This window comes from Suricata suricatta, chromosome 4, assembly GCF_006229205.1.
Source record: "Suricata suricatta isolate VVHF042 chromosome 4, meerkat_22Aug2017_6uvM2_HiC, whole genome shotgun sequence".
Taxonomy (NCBI): Eukaryota; Metazoa; Chordata; class Mammalia; order Carnivora; family Herpestidae; genus Suricata; species Suricata suricatta.
In genome coordinates this window covers 134795375-134817396 of record NC_043703.1, presented here as the reverse complement: position 1 = coordinate 134817396, position 22022 = coordinate 134795375, and the positions used below count along the sequence as shown (strand labels likewise).

Below are 22022 nucleotides of genomic sequence, written 5' to 3'. Positions count from 1 at the left end.
TGTGTCTGTTTTAAAATGTTTGTTTATTGTATGATGATGAAATAGCTTTTGAATTTGTTTGAGTGTTTTTCAGGGGCATGTCTAGAGTGACCCCAGGTGCTCACATCAGATTAGAACCCCAAGCCTCTGACTCCCTAGGACAAAGGTCCAGTCTGCTGCCTCCATTTGTTACAATTTCGTTGGAACACAGCCTTATCCACTAGTTGACATATTTTCTGTAGCTGCTTTTGAGCCATAATGGCAGATCTGAGTGTCGTGACAGAAACTAAGTGGATTGTATTTACAGAAAAATATAGCCCTTTACAGAAGGTTTACCCTAGGGAAGTCCTTGAAGTAGCCTGGTCTGCCAAGGGTCAGGGCAGGTTTCCCAAGTTTTGACCTGGATAGGCCGCTCAAGCCGCTCTAGGGCTAACCTCTCCCTTCTCCCTGGTCTGTCCGCAGGAATTCAGCTGTGCAAACAGACCTTTCAGTTGTCACGTATGTCCCTTACCTCTCAGACAAAAAAAAAAAGCGGTACCTTTTGGAAGAAATACTTTAAAATATTCAGGTTTTGTGGGGTCTTGGAAGGCAGCCCGATAACAGCCATTTTCCTGCTCCGTTGTCTAATGAAAGCAGGAGGCCTCATGCTTCTCGCGCCTTGGCAAACCTGAGTCAGCTGGAGAGCTTGTTAAAACGGATTGCGGGGCCCTACTCCCTCTGGATTCTGACTCGGTAGGTCCCTGTTGGGGCCCAGGCGTTTGTGTTTCTAACTCCCAGACAGTGGCGATGCTGCTGTCTCAGACTGCACTTGCAAAAGCAGCTCAGAAACAGGAAGGCCTTCCCTCACAACTTTAAAGTTCCCGTGATCCTAAAAACATTTAGTGCAGAGCCTTTCTGCTTGTGACTGAGACTCTCCCGTTCAAACGCTGGGATGTCTTCAGAAAGCAGAGAGGGGAAGGGGAATAAGAACAAATTAAATTTCGTGTGGAGATGATTCGGGCAAAATGAGGGAAGCCTTGGGATGAGAGAAGCCAGGTAGGAAACTGCCCACAGCATCAGTGGGGCTTGAACCCTGGTCCAGGGACAGGTGCACCGATGTTGGTAGATTTGTTTGCTGTCAGACTCATAAGCTGGGGACAGAGACTGTTTCTTGGCAACTGAGTCCTCCAATTGTTTAAACAATGTGCCTGCAAACAAGCCTCAGTGCTAAAAAGGGTAAACGACCTGGCGCTGCCATGGGAACCACAGATTCTTACATTTGTCCTGTTTCTTTGTGTTTCTAGTATTTGCTCAAATGGAAGTAGATGCCAATTCTGTGATTATGGCATACATGCATTGCTTTTCACTTATTTTAACATAATTTCAGATTTCCAGGAAATTTGCAAGAACAGGACACAGAATTCCCATCTAGCCTGCTCTGAGCAGTGTTAACATTTTCCCACATTTGCATCTGTTCACTTCCCTCCACCCCCTTCCCTTGATCTATTTGAGAGTAAATTATGGACAAATGGAAGAATGAGGACATTCTCTTAAATAACCATATCTCAGTCATCAGAATGAGGATATTAACATTGATACGGTACTGTGATTTAATACACACCTTATCCAGATTGTCTCATTGTCCATTGTTACAAAAATCCAAAAATGACAAAATGCAATTTTAAAAATTTGGACCATGTATCATGTTCAGTTATGGCCCGTCCTTTAATCTAGAATAGTTCTTCAGTATTTCTTTGATTTGGGGGACATTGACATCTATTTTGTGGAATAACCCTCAATTTGGGTTGTCTGATATTTCCTTATGATTCAACTTGATGTACGATTATTTTGGGTAGAAGTACCCTAGAAATGATAGTGTATTCTCCATACATCATATCAGGAGGCACATAATTTTGATTTGTCCTGTTTCGGTGTTGTTAACTGCGATCACTTGGTGAAGGTGGTATCTGTTAGGTTTCTCTACTGTAAAGTTACTATTTTTTTTATTTTTGTTATTCATTTATTTATTTTAGAATCAGGGTTTTTTAAAAAAAGTTTATTTAATTTTGAGAGAGAGAGAGAGCATGCGAGTGAGGGAGGGGCAGAGAGAGAGGAGAGAGAGAATCCCAAGAAGGCTCCACAGTCAGTGCAAAGCCCCACACAGGGCTCAAACTCACAAACCCATGAGATCATGACCTGAGCCAAAATCAAGGAGTGAGATGCTTAACTGACTAAGCCACCAGGCGCCCCAAGTTACTGTTTTTTAAAATTAATTTTTTTTGGTAATCTCTACACCCAATGTGGAGCTCAAACTTACAACTCAAGATCAAGAGTTGCATACTCTTCTGATTAAGCCAGGTGCCACACATTGTTTTTTAAAGTTATCTTACAACACTTTTTATTTTTTGCTTATTTATTTTTTAAATATTTTTTAAGTAATTTCTAGACCGAGCATGGGGCTCAAACTCATAACCCTGAAATAAAGAGTCGTGTGTCCTACTGACTGAGCCAGCCAGGTGCCCAACATATTTTTTAATTTAATTTTATTTTTAAGTTTTTTTATTTTGAAAAAGAGAATCCCAAGCAGGCTCTGCACCAGCAGTCCAGAGCCCAATGTGGGGCTTGAACTCATGAACCAGGAGATGGACCTGAGCTGAAACTAAGATGCTTAACTGACTGAGCCACCCAGGCATTCCACCCCAACATATTTTTTAAAAATATTTTATTTATTTTTGATACAGAGCATGAGAGGGGGAGAAGCACAGAGAGAAGGAGACACAGAATCTGAAGCAGGCTCCAGGCTCTGAGCCAGCTGTCAGCACAGAGCCTGATGCGGGGCTTGAACCCAGGAACGTGAGATCTGACCTGAGCCGAAGTTGGAGCCTTAACCGACTGAGCCACCCAGGCGCCCCCTCAACATATTGAGGCATTAATATGATACAATTAATTCAGTGATCTTTAGTAAATTTACAGAATTGTGCAGCCATCATCACAATCCTTTTTTTTATTAAACATTTCCATCATCCCCATAAGATTCTTTATCTCATTAGTAGTCAATTCCTATTCCCACCCTCAGCCCCAGGCAGCCACTGCTCTGCTTTCTGTATCCATAGGTTTGGCATTTTTGTACATTTCATATGAATGGAATCACACACTATGTGGTCATTGTGTCTGGCTTCTTTCACTTAGCATGATGTTTTTGAAGTTTACCCATGTTGTAGCGTGTATAAGAGGCTCTTTTTTTTTTTATTACTGAGTAATATTCCTTTGTGAATATACTACCTTTCATTTATTCATTCGCCATGGATATTTGGCTTGCTTCCAGTTTGGGGCTATTATGAATAATGCTGCTGTGAACATTTGTAAATGTATACCCATTTATATATATATACAAATATAAACATTTGTATATATATTTTTTCATTTCTCTTATGTGAAATACCCAGGAGTGCAGTTGCTGGATTATATGATAAATTACCTCTCATTTTGTAAGAAACTCAGGCTATTATTTCCTAATGTGGCTACATCATTTTACATTCATCAACATTGTATGAGGGTTCCAATTTTTCTGCACTCTTGTTATTGTGTGTGAGTCTAGAGGTTATGAAGTAGTATCACATTGTGGTTTTCATTTGCATTTCTCTAGTGACTAATGATGTTGAGCATCTTTTCATGAGCTTTTTGGCCATTTGTATATCTTTGGTGGAATCTTTACTCAAACATTTTGCCTGTTTTAAAAATTGAGTTGTCTACCTGAGTTGTAAGAATTATTTATCTATTCTAGATACAAGTGCTTTATCAAAATGTAAGATTGCAAGAGAGAATGAGGGAGGAGAGAGAGAGAGAGGGAGACGGAATTCAAAGTAGGCTCCGCACTGTCAGTGCAGAGCCCAACGTAGGGCTCAATCTCACAAATCATGAGATCATGACCTGAGCTGAAATCAAGAGTTGGGACCCTTAACCGACGAAGCCACCCAAGTGCTCTTTGTTTTGTATCTTCTTAGTGATGTTTTTGAACTTCAGAAGTTTAAGAAATTGACTAAGTATGATTTATCATATTTTTGTTCTTTCATGGATTATGCCTTTGGCATTTGTGGCTAAGAACTCTGCCTAACCTAAGGTCACATAGATTTTCTATGTTTTCTTTTAAAATTAATTAGCTTTTAGGGGTGCCTGGGTAGATCAGTTGGTTAAGCATTCAACTTTGTCTAAGGTCATGATTTCACAGTTAATGGGTTCGAACCTTTGTCAGGCTCTGTGCTGATAGCTAGTTGCCTGGAGCCTGCTTTGAGTTCTGTGTCTTTCTCTCTTTCTGCCCCTTCCCCACTCATGCTCTGTCTGTCTGTCTGTGTCTCTCAAAAATATTTAAACATTAAAAAAATTAGCTTTTAAGCTTAGGTTTGTATTCCATTTTGAGTAAATTTGTATGGTGTGAAGTCAGGGTCCAAGTTCATCTTTTACATGAGGATATCCCATTATTCTTGTACCATTTGTTGAAAAGACTTATTTCTCCATTTAATTGCCTTGGTACTTTTGTTAAAAATCGGTCTATCATATGGCACAAAAACAGACACTCAGATCAATGAAACAGCATAGACAACCCAGAAATGGACCCACAACGTATGGCCAACTGATCTTTGACAAAGCAGGAAAGAATATCCAACGGAATAAAGACAGTCTCTTCAGCAAGTGGTGCTGGGAAAACTGGACAGCAACATGCAGAAAAATGAACCTGGCCCACTTTCTTACACCATACACAAAAATAAACTCAAAATGGATGAAAGACCTAAATGTAAGACAGGAAGCCATCAAAATCCTCAAGGAGAAAGCAGGCAAAAACCTCCTTGACCTTGGCCGCAGCAACTTCTTACTCAACACGTCTCCAGAGGCAAAGGGAAACAAAAGCAAAAATGAACTTATTGGGACCTCATCAAAATAAAAAGCTGCACAGTGCAAGAAACAATCAGCAAAACTAAAAGGCAACCAACAGAGGCAGAAGATATTTGCAAATGACATATCAGATAAAGGGTTAGTATCCAAAATCTATAAAGAACTTGTTAAACTCAACACCCAATAAACAATCCAGTAAAGAAAGGGGCAAAAGATATGAATAGACACTTCTCCAAAGAAGACACCCAGATGGCCAACCAACACATGAAAAAAATGCTCAACATCACTCATCATCAGGGAAATATAAATCAAATCCACACCGAGATACCACCTCACACCTGTCAGAATGGCTAACATTAACAACTCAGGCAACAGCAGAAGTTGCAAAGATGCAGAAAAAGAGGATCTCTTTTGCGCTGCTGGTGGGAATGCAAACTGGTGCAGCCACTCTGGAAAACAAGTATGGAGGTTCCTCAAAAAAATTAAAAATAGAATTACTCTATGACCCAGCACTTGCACTACTAGGTATTTATCCAAGGGATACAGGTGTGCTGTTTGGAAGGGGCGCATGCACCCCACTGTTTATAGCAGTATTATCAACAATGGCCACAACAATAGCCTCAACTTTATCAACAATGGAAAGAGCTCAAATGTCCATCTACAGATGAATGGATCATGAAGATGTGGTGTATACACACACACACACAAACACACACACGATGGAGTATTACTTGAAATCAAGAAGAATGAAGTCTTGTCATTTGCAACTATGTGGATGGAACTAGAGGGTATTATGCTAAGGTGAAATTAGTCCATCAGAGAAAGAAATATATGACTTCCTTCATATGAGGATGTTAAGATATGAAACAGATAAACAAAAGGGAAAGAAGGCAAAAATAATGTAAAAACAGGGAGGGGGACAAAACACAAGAGACTTAAATATAGAGAACAAACAGGGTTACTGGAGGGGTTGTGAGGGGCGCTAAATGGGTGAGGGGCATTAAGGAATCTACTCCTGAAATCATTGTTGCACTATATGCTAACTAACTTGGATGTAAATCAAAAAAGAAAAAAGAAAAAAAATCAGTCTATCATAAATTGAAAAAGTTTATTTCTGGGCTTATAGTTTTGTTCCAGTGACGTATAGGCCTGTCCTTATGTTAGTAACACATTGTATTGATTCCTGTAGCTTTACAGTAAGATTTGATACCTATAAGTGTAAGTCCTCTAACTTTGTTCTTCTTAAAGATTGAGTGTTCTGACCCTTTGCATTTCCATATAAATTTTGGACGAGGTCATCATTTTCTGAAAAGATTGCCTGTGAGATTCTGTTGCATCTATGCATCAACTTGAAGAGAGTTGTCATTTTCATAATATTGAATCTTCCATTCCATGAACTAGAATGTCTCTTTATTTAAATTTTAGATTTTCTTACAAAAGTGTTTTTCAATGTGCAAGTGTTATACTTCTTCTGTTAAATTTATTCCTAGGTAGTTTTTTGCTATTGTGAATGGAATCGGGTTCTTAATTTCATTTTTGAGGTATTGATTGCTAGTATATAGAAGTAGTTGAGTTTTGTATATTGACCTTGCATCCCACAGCCTTGTTGAAGTCATTTATTTTACACACATTTTTGAGTTCCTCTTTCTGCACTTGACACACCCAAATACATTTTGAAGAAGTAGGCCATAAATTTATTCCCTACAGCTTCTTTGGTAATATGCAGAAGTTGCTCATAATATCTATCATCTATCAATCATCTACCTATTCATTCATTCTTCCCCTCTCCACTCCCTTCCCCTTACAAACTTTATTCCCTACAGCTTCTTTGGTAATATGCAGAAGTTGCTCACAATATTTCATTCATTCATTCATTCTTCCCCTTCTCACCCCACCCCTTCCCCTTACAATGTTGAAAGAAGCACACCTAATTGCTGAATGAGATTGAGATCCTTAAAAAGCATAATCAGATGGGGTGCCTGGGTGGTTCAGTCAGTGAAGCATCTGACTCTTGATTTCAGCCCAGGTCATGATCTTACGGTTCATGAGTTCAAGCTCTGCACCAACTGGACTGACAGTGAGGAGCCTACTTGGAATTCTATCTCTCTCCCTCTGTCTCTGCCCCTCTCGTGGATGCTCTATCTCGAAATAATTAAAAAAAAATAAAGACAGAATTAGAGACTTTGTTAAAGCCATTTTTAAAAAGTTTTTTTTAATTTAAGTAATCTCTACACCAATGTGGGGCTTGAACTCACAACTCTGAGATCAAGAGTTGCATGCTCTTCTGACTGAGCCAGCCAGACACCTCAGTGTCCTTCCTTTTAACATACAAGTGTCTAGTTAAAAAAAAAAAAAACCTTCAGAGGCGCTTGCAGCGGTAATTTATGTTCTTGATTAAATTTATTCAAGTAAACTCTTTCTCTATTGTCTTGTTTCTCCTGTGTCCCAGTTTATCTTTGTATCTTGAATTCCCAGGGTGGCTGGCACATAGCACCAGCTTAAAATAAGTTGGTTATATTGAAACTACAAGCATAAGTGTGGGAGGATTTCCTGCAACCCCAATTTGGGTCTCAAACTAGCACACATTAGTTATAAACTGGACAATCAGCCTCCCTGTTAAATAATCAGATTGCAGGCCTCAATTAATCCATCTTAGCCATGCTTCCTGTGGGGAACGATGGTATAAAGATTTCCAGGCTAGAAATATTGGGGGCAGCTGGAGTTTAAACAGGAAAGTGCATAGGTGAATTTCAGAGACAAAAGGGCAGCATTACGAAAACATCTATAATTATGGATTGTTTTGTGTTGGGTCTATAATCAATGGATTAGTTTCCTCATGTGGGATAGTCCCTTGGTGCCCGTGTATAGCATGGCCCTTGATTTGTAAAGACATCTGTCTTCTGAAGAGCATAATGCAGCTTTGACATTTAGTCTGGTAATCTTGCTAATAATCAAGTCCTAAAACCAACTGATTTGTTTTTTCAGTTCAAACTATACAAGGGTTACTGAGCCTAGAAATTATAGTTCCTAGTTATTTTTATGTTAGATTTCAACATTTTATAGTCATCTACCTATAGAGCTATATACTCCCATCCTCCTTTTCCCCTTTTTAAAAACCCTATTTGTGTTTTACCATATTGGCCAAAGTCTACTAGGTTGGGCTCTTCAAATAACAGAAAGATAAGGTAAGGGTGTGTGTGTGTGTGTGTGTGTGTGTGTGTGTGTTTCAAATATTGTAATGTGGACCTGAGTGTGAGAACTTGAATTTTGCAGTGGAAAATGTTAGCAGTATTAGTTTCACATGCAAACTGTATTATCTTTTTTTTTTTTTTTAAAGTTTATTTATTTTGAGTGGGGCTGAGAGAGAGAGAGAAAGAGAGAGAGAGAGATAGAATCCCAAGCAGGCTCCAAGCTATGAGCACAGAGCCCGACGAGGGGCTTGATCTCACTAACTGTGAGGTCATGACCTGAGCCAAAATCCAGAGTCAGATGCTTAACTGACTGAGCCACCCCCGCCCCCAGGTGCCCCAAGTACTCTGGAATCTTCTGATCCTTAGTCCGGCACGTTATCCATTGCGCCACTGGCCCGCCAGGCTCCAAGTACTCTGTATTTTGGGAACAACATAAGCTCTTATTCACACAGAACATATTTATTAGAGTTGTTGTGGGCATAATTTTCAAAGACATCTATGGGCCTAATTTATATCTGACTAGTAACTAATAGCCAGACTTTTTAAGTGGTTACCTGTCTCATTTTGTTTACGTAGATTTTCTCCACCTTGGCACTCTGACACTGTGAACTGGATCATTTGTTGGGGGAGGGGGGGCTCCTGTGCACTGCAGGATATTTAGCAGCAACTCTGGTTCTAACCACTCGATGCACGGAGTGCACCCCAGCCCCCCTCTGCTGTGCCGCCTCTAGGTATTGCCAGATGTCCCCTGGTGGGCACAGTTGCCTCCATTTGAGACCCACTGGTTTAAAACAAGCAAAGTCTACGTTTTCTCCTGTGAGGAAACCTCTTCATAGTCCTTGTACATGATAAGGTCCTGTATTAGAGTTCATCACCTCCATGGACAAATAAAGTCTTACTTGAAAGGTTAACAGATACTTTGAAAACATTTGAAACCCAAGGATGGAATGAGGCAAACTTATTAAAAGGAGACTCTCAAGAAGTGAGTCATTTTGGCTACGTTATCCCATTTTGAATTATTGTAGAAGAAAATAAACCATGGATAATCCTTTATAAAATAAGTTCATACGGGGCGCCTGGGTGGGTCAGTCAGTTGAACGTCTGACTTCAGCTCAGGTCATGATCTCACAGGTTGTGGGTTTGAGCCCCGCGTCGGGCTCTGTGCTGATGGCTCAGAGCCTGGAGCCTGTCTTCAGATTCTGTGTCTCCTTCTCTCTGTGCCCGTCCCCTGCTCACGTGCTCTCTCTCTCTCTCTGTCTCTCGCTCTCAAAAAAAAAAAAAAATAAGTTCATTCAACTTGGAAGGAAAATGAACTCCTTCAGGCCATTTTCAGTAAAGCCAAGGTTGGAGGTTGTAGCAGTAACTGCATTTTCTGCATGAGGAATAATAATAAAAACATCCTCACTGTTTGAAATGCTTCTGTTGAAAATGTTTATTAGATACATTATTATATCATATTTAGGAATACCGTATTTGTCATGTCAGGGTCGGTATCCTAAATACTGATTTTCATTGTTGGATTTATAGGAAGTGGCCTTTTCAAACAAACACCTTATACTGTCTTTTGTTGCCATTTGTTTCTTTCCTAAAATCTTGAAACACAGGAGGAAAAGTTCAGTAAATTGATTTTTTTTTGAAAGAGAGAGGGGCACAAGTAAGCAAGGGGCAGAAGGAGAGAGAGAGAGATGGGGGCAGGGTTCCTGTTTACCCGAAGCAAGGCTCCAGCTCACCCAATGTGGGGCTCCAACCCACGAACTGTGAGATCACAACCTGAACGGAAGTCAGATGCTGAATGACCGAGCCACCCAGGCGCCCCTAGAACATTGATTCGAAGTCATCGTCTTCACAGCTGTCTCACCGGGGCACTGTGTCCTGGCTTATCAGCTGGGTTAGAACTGACAGAGGAGGAGACTCGGGGGCGGCCCCGGTGAGGCGTGGATGGGGCAGAGGCTGAACTGTCTGTGGGAACAAGTTCATGTTTGGGCTGCTGTCCTGTGTCTTTATGAAACGTGGTTGCCACTCCTTCCTGCGGGTTCACACATAAGGCACAAGGGTCTCCCACAGAACTCTTTCTTTGCTCCTTGACAAAACAGATTCTTAAAACATTTAAGATTTTAAAGCACTTTAAAGATTAGTGATTGGCTACAAATCCTATTGAAGACCAATCTCTTTGATATTATCATTTTGGGGGTGATAACGTAGAACTTGGCAAGAAAAAGTCACTCCTGTGAATGACTCGTCTTGGTTAATGGCTTACAGTCATTACACAGCTTTACATGTGTGAGACTAAGAGACAGTGAATAAGCCTACCATTCTGGAACAGTCTGAAACTATAGCTGTGACAATAAATTGTGTTAGCGTCTCTATATCATTTCCACCTGCGACAGTCTGTGCTGTGAGTACTCAAACACTGACTGACACATTTCATGACCATGTTCTAACTTCTGAAAACAACAGCTCACCCTGCATTTATTAACTGGCTAAATGTTTTAAGCAAACTCTACCCCGGCATTTAGGAGAAAATAAGCCGTAGGTATTATGGTTAATAGGAGGAAAGAGCCAGCTTCTGCCTACGCTTGTTCAAGCACAGTGGCCGTGTGAGCAAATTCTGCTGTCCCCCGGAATCCTCATTTATGTGGCAACGAGGTGACACTCACAAGACACCCTCCAAGTGTGACACCTGAGCTCACCAGCTCTCCGCCAAGGGACTCAGAGAACACAACAGGGTGCAGGCCTCAAAAAGCCAGCTTGGGCTGCATCTGAAAACCACATCATTGGTCCCAATTTGCTTACATTTGCTCTATTTTTTACAAAGTGACTTTCACAATGTCTTATTTTATGATACTTTCTTAGGGACATATTCAAACCACTGCCTGGAAAGGAAAAGGCACATTGACCACGTGCCTGCAGACCCACGGGCTGTGTGCTCTGGTGGATGATTTAAACTGCTCGAGACAAAACGGGAGGGTAAAGACCAAAGCTCATTACTTGGGGAGTCTGGATGGTCATATTCAGATATGGAACTCAAACAGGAAGATGACCAGCTCTGCGAGAATGTTCCTACCTAGTCTCATTTCCCGAGACCTCCCCACGGACACGGACTACAACAGTCATGTAGACTAACTTTGAAGCAGGGACTGCATCAATATTATTTCCTAGCTAGGTTCTAGTAAAACACATTTTTGAGAAACATTTACAGAGTTCTACATAAAATGAACATTGAATGCTGCTCATCTTTTTTAAATTTTTTTTAAAGTTTATTATTATTTAAAATTTTTTTTTAATGTTTCATTTATTTTTGATACAGAGAGAGACAGAGTATGAGCTGGCAGGGGCAGAGAGAGAGGGAGACACAGAACTGGAAGCAGGCTCCAGGCTCTGAGCCAGCTGTCAGCACAGAGCCTGACACGGGGCTCGAACCCACAAATGTGAGAAATGACCTGAGCCAAAGTCGGAGGCTTAGCCGACTGAGCCACCCAGGCACCCCTAAAGTTTATTATTTTGAGAGAGGAGCAAGCAGGGGAGGGGCAGAGAGAGAGAATCCCAAGAGGGCTCCACAAGGTCCATGCAGAGCCCATGTGGGCCTCAAACTCACAAACTGCGAGACCATGACCTGAGCTGAAATCAAGAGTCAGAGGCTTAACCAACTGAGCCACCCAGGCATCCCAGTGCTGACCATCTTATTGGGGCTTAGAAATTCGGTGTCACCTCAAAATGCTACACCGCATTCTGATCTTTAATCGCAAACAAGTGATTTTGTTTCATTTATCTCATGATGTTAGAGATGGGGCTTAAGAAGTTTAGTTTTGGGGGTGAGGATTTTTATCATTCAGTGTCTTCAGTCAAGGCTTCTCAGTCTTTTCCACATTCTGGCCCATCTGTAAAACGACTTGTGCATTTGTACGTGGCTGCAAGTGACCAGCCCACGATGACTGTCCCGAGGGAAGCGATCTCGCAGCACTCTGGTGGAAGGTTTTTTGGTTAACTACCGCCTTGCTGGCCGCAGGTCTGGGGCACCTGGGTGGCTCAGCCGGTTAAGCTTCTGACTTCAGCTCAGGTCATGATATCACAGTTCAGTGAGTTCGAGCCCCACATCAGGCTCTGTGCTGACAGCACCAGAGCAAGCTTGGGATTCTCCCTCTCTCTGCCTTACCCCAAACAACAAACAAAATGAACAAACAAAAAGCCACAGGTCCTGGGCAGCCAGCATGAGCTCCACTATGGGATCAAGAGTCCACACTGGTTTAAAAAAATGTGTTAGAGAGGTAGGGTGGCTTTCCCCTTCATTTCTGAGCAGTTCTGTAATGGGAACCTTGTCTCCACAGCAAGTCAGAGCTTGAGCACTGTGGGTGCTGTGTATATGTGAGTCTTTTATTTAAAGTGATGACATGAATTAATGCCTTTTAAAAATACTTAGAACCTCGGCTCTTCAAGTGCGCCAAAGTTTAAACATGCTTGATAATGACCGTTTTGTACAGTCTAGAAGGTTTTCTGAAAACTAAACAGAAATAATCCTTTAAAAAGTTCACTGCAGTGGTTTTGCTGATTTTGTTCAAATTCTATCTCTAGAATGAAATCTATAGTGACTCTACCTGAGAGCAAGACAAACGCAAGAATATTTTTTTCTACTCAGCCCTTTGGGATTCTTCCTGGCCATGCTGGAAAATGTTCAGGGGTAATGTAAATGTATTCATGGTTTTTCAAAACGCTGGCTTCCCATTCATCTAAGTGGTGGCTGAAAAGAAGCAGTCTTGTGGAAGATATTTTTATGGCTGTAAATCTGATGCTAGCATGTCAGTCGCCGTGCCAACTCTGCTCTGAGAATACCATCAAAATTCCCCTTTGGGTAACGAGGAGGGTGGCCATTAGATCTGGGTGTGCTCCTGAGAGAGAGAGAGAGCAAAGATCCTAAATGGAAAACCTAAAACAGCATGAAGACACCTAGACTGTTCTGCTTTTAAGAATAGAACGTTAAGGATGAGACTAGCTTGTATCGTAATAACAAACAAGAGTCTTCAAGCTTGGTTTTTTAGGCTGACCTTTAATGAGTAAAAATAAAAATCCCTCACAAGTCAAGTTTGCTTTGTAGTCAATAGCCTAAAATGAAATTTTAATTTTTCTTGCTCACATGATTTTTTGTTGTTGTTGTTGTTCTGTTCTAGCCTCTTTTAGATGAGCCATTATGATAGAAAATATGTTCGGTATTTCTCATGCCCCTCCCTCACCCCAGTAAAAAGCAGGAGAAAAAAAATACATAGACTAAAACAACTTGTATTAAACATTCACTTGTGTATTATTGGGTGAATTTCATTCATTTCAGGGCAGTCCCAGAGAAAAAGATAGGCAAACTGGTTTTTCCACCACCTCACACCCACACTCCAAATTGTGCTGGGAGCGCCCCTGCTCGGTCTGGAAGGCCCCCCGGGGTGCGTGGCACCTCGGCTTGACCTGGGCAGCGCCAGCCCAGGACTCCTTCACCTTCACCTTGGCCGAGGGTCCCGGTTCAGGGCCTGGCTGGAGGTAGAGGTGCTGCTGGTACTTCCCAGGTGGCGAGAGGAAGGGGCGGAGCAAGCACTCTCCTAAGACCAGTCTTTACTGTGTGGTGACGAGTTTCACAATCGTGCTGATGATCCGCGATCCTCGAGGACACGTACACAGATCTATGCTCGGGTTTTTTATCTTATCCTGGAGGAGCTGGTCAAGTTCACAACGAAGTTCCTTCACTAATTCGGCCACCTAAAGTGAAAGTTGCAATGTAAGCAGCTCTTGGGTCAATGGGGGAGGAAAGGTTATTACAGGAAACGGCTGTCATGATGATCATTATTCTAGATTCCCAGTGTTAATTTTACCTCCATGGGGCAGGGGAGGAGAAACTAAACACAATTTATTCTAAAAGTGTTTCTAAAATCTCTTGATGGGGGCGCCTGGGTGGCTCAGTTGGTTAAGCGTCTGACTTCTGCTCAGGTCATGATATCACATCACAGTCTGAGTTCGAGCCCCGTGTCGGGCTCTGTGCTGACAGCTCGGAGTCTGGAGCCTGCTTCGGATTCTGTTCCCTCCTTCTCTCTCTGTCCCTCCCCAATTCGTGCTCTGTCTCTCTTGTTCTCAAAAATAAATAAAACATAAAACAAAAAATTTAAAAAATCTTGATGCAGCTATAGGAACGTTCACTCAATGTCTACAGCTCATTTAAAGAAAAGATTAAATCTGGAAGAATGACTTTTATGTAGTGTTCTCCATATTAAAGCCTGGTCAACTTCAATAATTTGCTCCAAGAGGAGAAGCAGGTACATGGAGAATTAAAAATGGTGACCACTAAACCAAACAGTCTCTAGCTTTGGGATACGTTTTATGCTCTGGTGGGGAGAAGCCGCTCCACGCTCCTCCTGGCGTTCATCCTCCTGGCGTTCTGCTCGTGCTGCTGTGCGCGGGCGCGGGAGATGCCTTCCCAGCATGCCTTGCCCGTCCCCCGCCGGTCCGAACCGCACGGTCTGCGCCGGGACGGAACTCAAACAGGCTCACGCCTGGAGCTCTGCCACAGAGGGTGGCTCAGGTAAGCCGGGCCTTCCTTTGGTCACAGTAAGTGAGTGGCTCAAGAGAGGAGGTCTCGCGTCTCCCCGTCCGGACAGCATGCTGCTACAGACGTGAGGCCGGGGCCTGCTCCCACAGGGTCAGCCAGCCTCCGCTCACCGAGCTGCCTGGCCTTCCCGACCTGTGCTGTGCAACACACAGGTGGCTCCTCTGTGGCCGCTTCAAACTGAGAGTGTTCACACCGCGATTATAAAGATGTAGCATAAAGAGAAATCTCTCGCTACATCCTTATATTGATGACATATTGAAATTAAAACTTTTTAGATGTGTTAGGATAAATAAAATTAAGATGAACTGTACCTATTTGTGTTTTTGAAAAAAAGTTTTTTTAGATGTTTGTTTATTTTTGAAAGAGACACAGAGCATGAGAGCGGGGAGGGGCAGAGAGAGGGAGACACGAAGCAGGGTCCAGGGTCCAGGCTCAGAGGTGTCAGCACAGAGCCTGACGTGGGGCTCGAACTCACTAACCATGAGATCATGACCTGAGCTGAAGTCGGCCACTTAACTGACTGAGCCACCCAGGCGCCCCCCCCCATTTGTGTTTTTTAAATGTGGCTACTAGAAAATCTGAAATCATGTATGTGGCTCACGTATTTTTATTGGACTGTGCGCTTTAGACGTTACAGTTCAATGTCCAACCAATCCTCTCTAATGTCTGAGGTGGTGTTCCTGCTTCTTGCCGTCTAAGATCTCTACATGATGCAAATGTATATGCTGCAGAGTGAATACGTGAGACCTGAGAATAAACAATTCGGATCCATTACCCCTTTTTTTTTTAAATGGTAGTGGTGGAATCAGGGTGATTTTTATTTACTTTTGCTCATGTATGTTTTCGGGTTTTTCTTTGGAGAACGGTGTTATTTGTTGAAGGTCCACCATCTCACCGGTGGCTTCGGGTCTAGAACTCCCCCACCAGCCCATCCTGGGCTCCCCTCCCAGGGCACGTCCCGGGCTCTCCCTGAGGCTCCAGGCCCGGCCTCCCTCTGAAGTCCGCTACCCTCTCCGCATTCACTCTGCTGTCCTCAGTCCCTGCAGGAACGCCCCTCGGGCAGGTGCCTGGCAGACAGGCCCGCCAGCCCTTACTTGATGGGAGGCAGCTGCGAACCGGATCCAGCCGTCATCCAGGGACACGATGAACTCCCCTCTCTGAAGCTGCACGCTCACTTGGCCGCCCCCGAACAGCACAAGGGGGTACACGGACACCATGCTGCAGTCCCGGATGAAGACCCGGCTGGTTTTGATCTTTTCGTGGTACACCAGGTAGGGGCTGTCAAAGTGCCTGACCTGGAACGGAAAACCTCGGATGAGGACACTGGCAACCTAAGGGGACTCCACCCATCCCCCAGATTTAAGCACCACCCAGGCTATTCATGGCGCCCCAGGTTATCTCCGGGCCTAAATCCCCCCCCCCCCCCCGCCGCCCCCACTACCTTCTTGACCTCTCTCTCTGGACATCCGATAAGCATCTCAAACTATGCACAAAAGGAATTCTTGATTTTCCCCCTCCTTTCCAGCCCCCCTCCAGCTCCGTAAATGATGCCACCCTCCCTGGCTGCTCGTGTCCCAAACTAAGAAGCCTTAGACTGCGCTTTCCCCTCCTCCATCGAGATGATGGCCAAGTCCTGTTGGTTTTCTCTTCAAAATACACAGTGGAATGACATACTCTCACCGCTGCAACAGCTACCGGCTTAGCCCAAACCTCATCGGCCGCACAGCCGCTGCCGCGGCTTCTTCCTAAGTGCTCGCTCGGCTTCTGTTTCGCATCTTCACAGCCTCTTTCCCACCCGGCAGCCACCATCATCTTTCAAACACAAAACCTTCCGGTGACTTCCCAAGAATGAAATCTCAAATCTGTACCGTAGCCTACAGGGTCCTGCACAACCTGACCTATGCCTGCTTGTCCCCAAACATCTGCCGCTCTCGCACTGATTTCCCTGCCAGAATGTCCTTCCCTGACCGCTCCGGGCACGACGGCCCCTCTCCTATCACTCTTTTTTTTTTTGCAGTCTTTTTTTTTTAATGTTTTTAAAATTTATTTTTGAGAGAGAGAGACACACAGCATGAGCAGGGGAAGGTCAGAGAGAGATGGAGATACAGAATCCAAAGACAGGCTCCAGGCTCTGAGCTAGCTATCAGCACAGAACCTGATGCGGGTCTAGAACCCAAGAACCACGAGATCATGACCTGAGCCGAAGTCGGATGCTTAACCGACTGAGCCACCCAGGCGCCCCTCCTATCACTCCTAAAACCTCTTCTTCTGTGCTGTTTCTCCTGATAGCATTCGCCACTACCCTGAGATGGCTTCCTGCTTGCCTGTCTCCCTCAGCAGGACACAAGCTCCCCGAGGGCAGAGGCCCTGTCTGTCTCGTTCACTCGCCCACAACAGGGCCTGGCACAGAGGAGGCGCTGGTAGATACTGAATGGATGGACTGCATGAATGTCACAGTAAACTCAGAAGAGGGGTGGCCCTAACTCAGACCTCTGGCCACGAGGTATGTGTGCAGCTGAGAGCGCATAGGACCGCTTGGTCCTCACATTCTTCTGGGCTCTCAGAGACACTTTTCATGCTCCGCTGACACGTTACTCAGTAGTCGCAGGGGGCTGAGCAGCCCTAACACTTCCAATTCTCCTCCTCCATCTCCGTCCCCTTTTTCTCCATCTCCTCTTAGAGCTTTCTTGAGCATCTACTTTCAGCCAGGTGCCAGGCCAGCCATAGAGGACATAAAAATTAATACACTTCCTGTTTTTAGGAATTTCACAATTCCATGAAGGAGGGATACCCAAACCACAAAATAATGGGATAAGCGAACAGTGGACAAAATGTGCACATCATGCTGGTGGAACAGAAGTGAAGAACACCTTCGAGCGGGAGGGACCCCGGGGAGGTGGTTTTTAATGGAAGCTCCAAGGACAGGTAGGAGCCAGCTGGGGATGGGAGGGTCGCACACAGAATGATAGAGGGAGGAGGGTGGGGACGTGACAAAGCGGGGCAGGCATGATGAGAGTATGCAGGAGACCCTGTACATGAAGAGTTTAAAGCAAGGGGTGGCCGGACCTAGTGTAGGTTTTGTAGCGTTAACTCTGGCAGCAGTACTGTAGAAGGTCGGAGAGAAAGGACTGGCAGTTGGATCATTACAGCACTCGAGGCAAGAGATGGGTGCTGGGGAGAGGGGCGCGTGCACATCTGAGAGCACTGGAAGGTGGAACCGCTGGGCCTGGCGCCCAGAGGGACTGAGCAAGGTGAAGAGCAGCAGGACCTCTGTGAGCGCCCTTCCAGCAGGGGACCCGGGAGAGAAGAGAAGCAAGAGAAGCGGAGAGAAGGAGTCTGAGGTGCCTGGCAGGCATCTGGCAGGGGACTTCCAGCAGGAGGGTCAGGACAAGCCCAGGCGCAGAGAGCGATGGGGGGTCTGTGACAGCGCCAGGGGGCAGTTAAGAACCGCAGTGTCGTGTGCTGCAGTTGGCGAAGAGTAAGCGCATGCACCGCCCTGAGAAAACGGGGATGAGGGACAGAGCGCTGTGTCAGAGCAAAGGAAGAGAAACCAGTAAAGGTGGTATCGGGCGGTGATCAGAGAGAGAAAGTGCTATTTCAGGAGCAAAAACACATCAGAGATGGTTTCAAGAGGACGGGAGGCTAGCAGTGTTGAATACTACATGAGTCGGGCGGGAGGAAGGGCATGGGGTGGACACCGAGGGGTCACACTCACTTCTGGGGAGTTGGTGGTGGTGGGGTGCTGGGACAGGGCGTCAGCAGCGGCAGGCAGGAGGGGGTGGGAAATGAGGGAGCGCCAGCAGCAAGCACAGTCCTTCCCTCCCCCCATAAGATCCAGATTTAGGGGTGCAGTTACATCCTGACTACCCAAGTCACTGCCGCAGATGCAAGCTTACATTTGAAAGCAGGCTTGAGCGCGTTTTTGTATCTAGAATTTTCGTGAACTGGAAATAGTCTTTCCAAACACAGTCCAACTTCCAGTGTGCTCCTGCTTCTCCAGCCTTCCCCCAACTCAGCAGTGCCTGCCGGGACAGCTGGTGCGCCCCCCGGAGGCCCGCCCCACGCGGTGTGTGGGCCCGCCATTCCGACCTGATAGTTCACCGAGGAAGGGTGAATGTGCACATAGCCGTCGTTCTTGGTGACAAACTTCAGCTCCTCTGATTTCGGTTGCATTCTGACAGCTCCGGTACTGGTCTTGTGAAATTTCCCTTCTGGGCTTTTCACCTAAACAACAGGTATTCGCAAAACACATATATGCATGACATCTACATACTTCCATTGGAAACTGAGCAGAAGATGTGTCAGGGCTGATGTCAGCCAAGCATTTAATGAAGTGTTAAATGAGAAACAATTTAGTACTCTCACAAATTCAGCCTTTCTAGGTTTCGCAAGGACTGGAGAATTAAAACTCAGGCACAAGTCCAACAGCGCATACAGATGGGGTTTTCCAGAAAGCTGGACACAGGTGGTCCCCTGGCAAAGCACTGGCCTGTTTGATTCTGTTCTTATCTAACCTTAGTTCAGAGTAGAGGCCGTAAGGGAGACTGCAGTAGAATCAAGTATCTAACATAGAAGGCTAATTATGCACAGGCTGCCCCACAGGACAACATTTATGTCCATTTAAATTTCTGGAATGTCAGAAGGATTAAAAAAGCACCTCATTTTATACAATAAATGTGTTCCTGAATAATGTATCATAACAGATTTGGGTAACTGAAGCTTTGGGAATGTATACAAAGTTTAAAAGGCTCTGTGTGTGTGTATCTCTTTAAAATTTTTGTTTAATGTTTTATTTATTTTTGATACAGAGAGAGACAGAGCATGAGAGGGGGAGAGGCTGAGAGAGAAGGAGACACAGAACCGGAAGCAGGCTCCAGGCTCTGAGCTAGCTGTCAGCACAGAGCCTGACGCGGGGCTCGAACCCACGAACGTGAGATCTGACCTGAGCCGAAGCCGGAGACTTAACCGACTGAGCCACCCAGGTGCCCCTGTGTGTATCTCTTTAAGATGATTAATGTGTATGTCTTAACTTGTGTCCTTTGGCTACGAATCAAAGAAGAAGTGCGAGGACCCAGGAAAAGTGTTTTCTTACCTGCACTACATTTGGATAAAGGGCGGCACACAGCATTGCTGATATCAGCTTGGGGTTCTCAGCATTTGAGTTTGCCTACGAGAAAAAGACAGCGTTGATCTTATAAGTAATGTGACTACTTCTGTTTGTACCCTGGAACTTATCATTACATTTCATTTGATTTCTATCTTAAAACAAAACTAAAATGCCTCATTTCTATCTTTGTGGTAGAAAAATTCTTCCTAAGTGAAAAAACAGGTCCACTGGACCATACGTGTATAGGGCCCGCTCCAAGAAGCCCACAGTTAACTCTGGGTCTCTGGGAAGCAGCTACAAAGCCAGTGCTCCTAAGGACCAACGAGAGAGACTCTGGTTCAGGAGATGTTCATTATCTGCAGAAAGTGCGACTGCACTGAGAACACGGGGCATCAGGTTCATCTTGAAGAAGCGTTCTTCCTACAGTCATTGAAAAAACTATCCTTGGTTGGAAAAAGGCGGGTGTGATTTAAGAAGACATTTCAGGTCAGGATCTCGGGGTTTGTGGGTTCGAGCCCAGCATCAGGCTGCCCGCCTCTCCTCTGCTCTCACTCTCTCCCTCAAAAAAAAAGAAAAAAAAAAGAAAAGAAATAGCAACAATTAACAACAACAATAATAACAAAACCCTTTTGTTTTTAGGAGTGTCCACCTGACACTTATTGTGGAGAGAAAATCAAGAATGTCACCACTCACTGCCCCACTGCTCACAGCGCTTAGGTGAAGAATGCCTAAAATGTTCATGTGCTGATTAAAGAGAAATAAAAGCTCTAACTATACATTCTTTACCTCTTCTCCTGTGGCGTCCAAGATCCCATCTCCTGCTAGAGCCCTTTTCTCAATTTCCCTTGCTCTGAGTCCCTCCTTCACAAAGCCGATGTCTGATAACAGTTCCGTGAACTGCCGTTTGAGGCTGGCCATTTCCTGAAAGACAAGGGAAAACATCTCTGGGCACAAGCCTCAGCAAACCAAAGCTAAGTGCAGGGTGTCTGCCTCAGTGGGAAGTAATGAGGCTCATCGGGGTTCATCAAATACGGATGAAGATTATTTTGTCTGGTCATTTCCAGAAGAGCAGTTTTCACTCAGGCAAATTGGCAGACAGAGTGAAAGAGTTACACAGAAATGCACCAATTTCAGAAAACCCAAGGATCATTTATTTAACTTAATCACATTAAAAAAACACACTCATGGGATTTGGGGTACGTCTGACTTCCTAGAAATTCTTAGGACAGCAAAAAATGTAGTTTAGTTTGTTTGTAGTTGACTTTGACTCCCAGCTCAAGATGCTGTGACACTGTCTGCTTTTTTCTGCTTGCATTTCTACTCAGACCCTCGTAGATCCTTCCCAGAGTCTAGAGCGGTCAGTGTGCTCTCAGCGTGTGCAGGGCACCCAGCTCAGAACTTACTTCCTATTACCTCGTGAGGTCTCCGGCTTACATATTCTCCGAGGAATAAGGATATTATTAAGCGGTTTAGATTTAGACGCCCCTCTGTGTAGCTGAGCACAAGTGTGAGAAAGAAAAGAACAGACCTCTTTCTCTTCTGGCTTCTGTTCAAGTATAGGCTATGTATCAGCCAAGGGGAAGGCGGTAAGGACCGTCAAAGAACAGAGAGCTGGCACTACCCTGTCTCTTGATGACAGTTTAAGTATCTTCTTGCAATGCCTCAAGTACACGTGGATGATACGGCAAAAGAGAGCTAGGACTTCTCTATCATGACAAAGTTTTAATTGATATTCTTTTTCTTTTTTTAATGTTTAGTTTTGAGCGAGAGAGAGAGCATGATTGGGTGGAGGGCCAGAGAGAGGGAGACACAGAATCTGAAGCAGGCTCCAGGCTCTGAGCTGTCAGCACAGAGCCTGAGGTGGGGCTTGAACTCATGAACCGGGAGATCAGGACTTGAGCCCAAGTCAAATGCTCAACCAGTCTACTGAGCCACCCACACTCCCCCTTTTGTTTAATTTTTTTTTATAATCTTAATCAATCTTAATATCTTTAGTGAGAAGAGGGAACCGATGGGCCTTTAAGATCACGGCAAAATGTACATAATGGATAAATTTAGTAATAAATTAATTTAAAAGAAGTATCACTTTACACTTAAATATTAATGACTCGAGGAAAGATCTATGACTGCGCCTCACATATGACACACCCTCCAGACCAGTGGTTCTCAGCACTGGCTTCACCACACACAACAGCCGATGCTCAGGCCCCACCCACTGAGACCCAGGTGTACCTGGCCTGGGGGGAACCTGGCCGTGTTTACTTATTTACTTTGTGAAGCCCCCTCAGGTGACTCT

General features: G+C 44.4%; 1 protein-coding gene and 1 long non-coding RNA gene across 3 annotated transcripts in view; one reads left to right on the top strand and one right to left on the bottom strand.

The window, feature by feature from the left end:
• Positions 1–13060: 13060 nt before the first annotated feature.
• Positions 13061–22022, bottom strand: part of DHX57 (DExH-box helicase 57) — a 54812-nt gene continuing 45850 nt past the window's right edge. For both annotated transcript variants that reach the window (XM_029937902.1, XM_029937901.1), the window contains exons 20-24: positions 20513–20647; positions 19712–19786; positions 18709–18843; positions 15714–15914; positions 13061–13775 (exon numbers count right to left, since the gene is read on the bottom strand). In XM_029937902.1, coding sequence (XP_029793762.1) covers positions 13632–13775; positions 15714–15914; positions 18709–18843; positions 19712–19786; positions 20513–20647 — 690 coding nt within the window. In that variant the 3' untranslated portion in view covers positions 13061–13631. The remainder of the gene's footprint in view (positions 13776–15713; positions 15915–18708; positions 18844–19711; positions 19787–20512; positions 20648–22022) is intronic.
• Positions 19580–20502, top strand: LOC115290134. The gene is made up of 2 exons (XR_003907979.1): positions 19580–20212; positions 20366–20502. It is a non-coding gene; the product is annotated as an uncharacterized LOC115290134 (long non-coding RNA).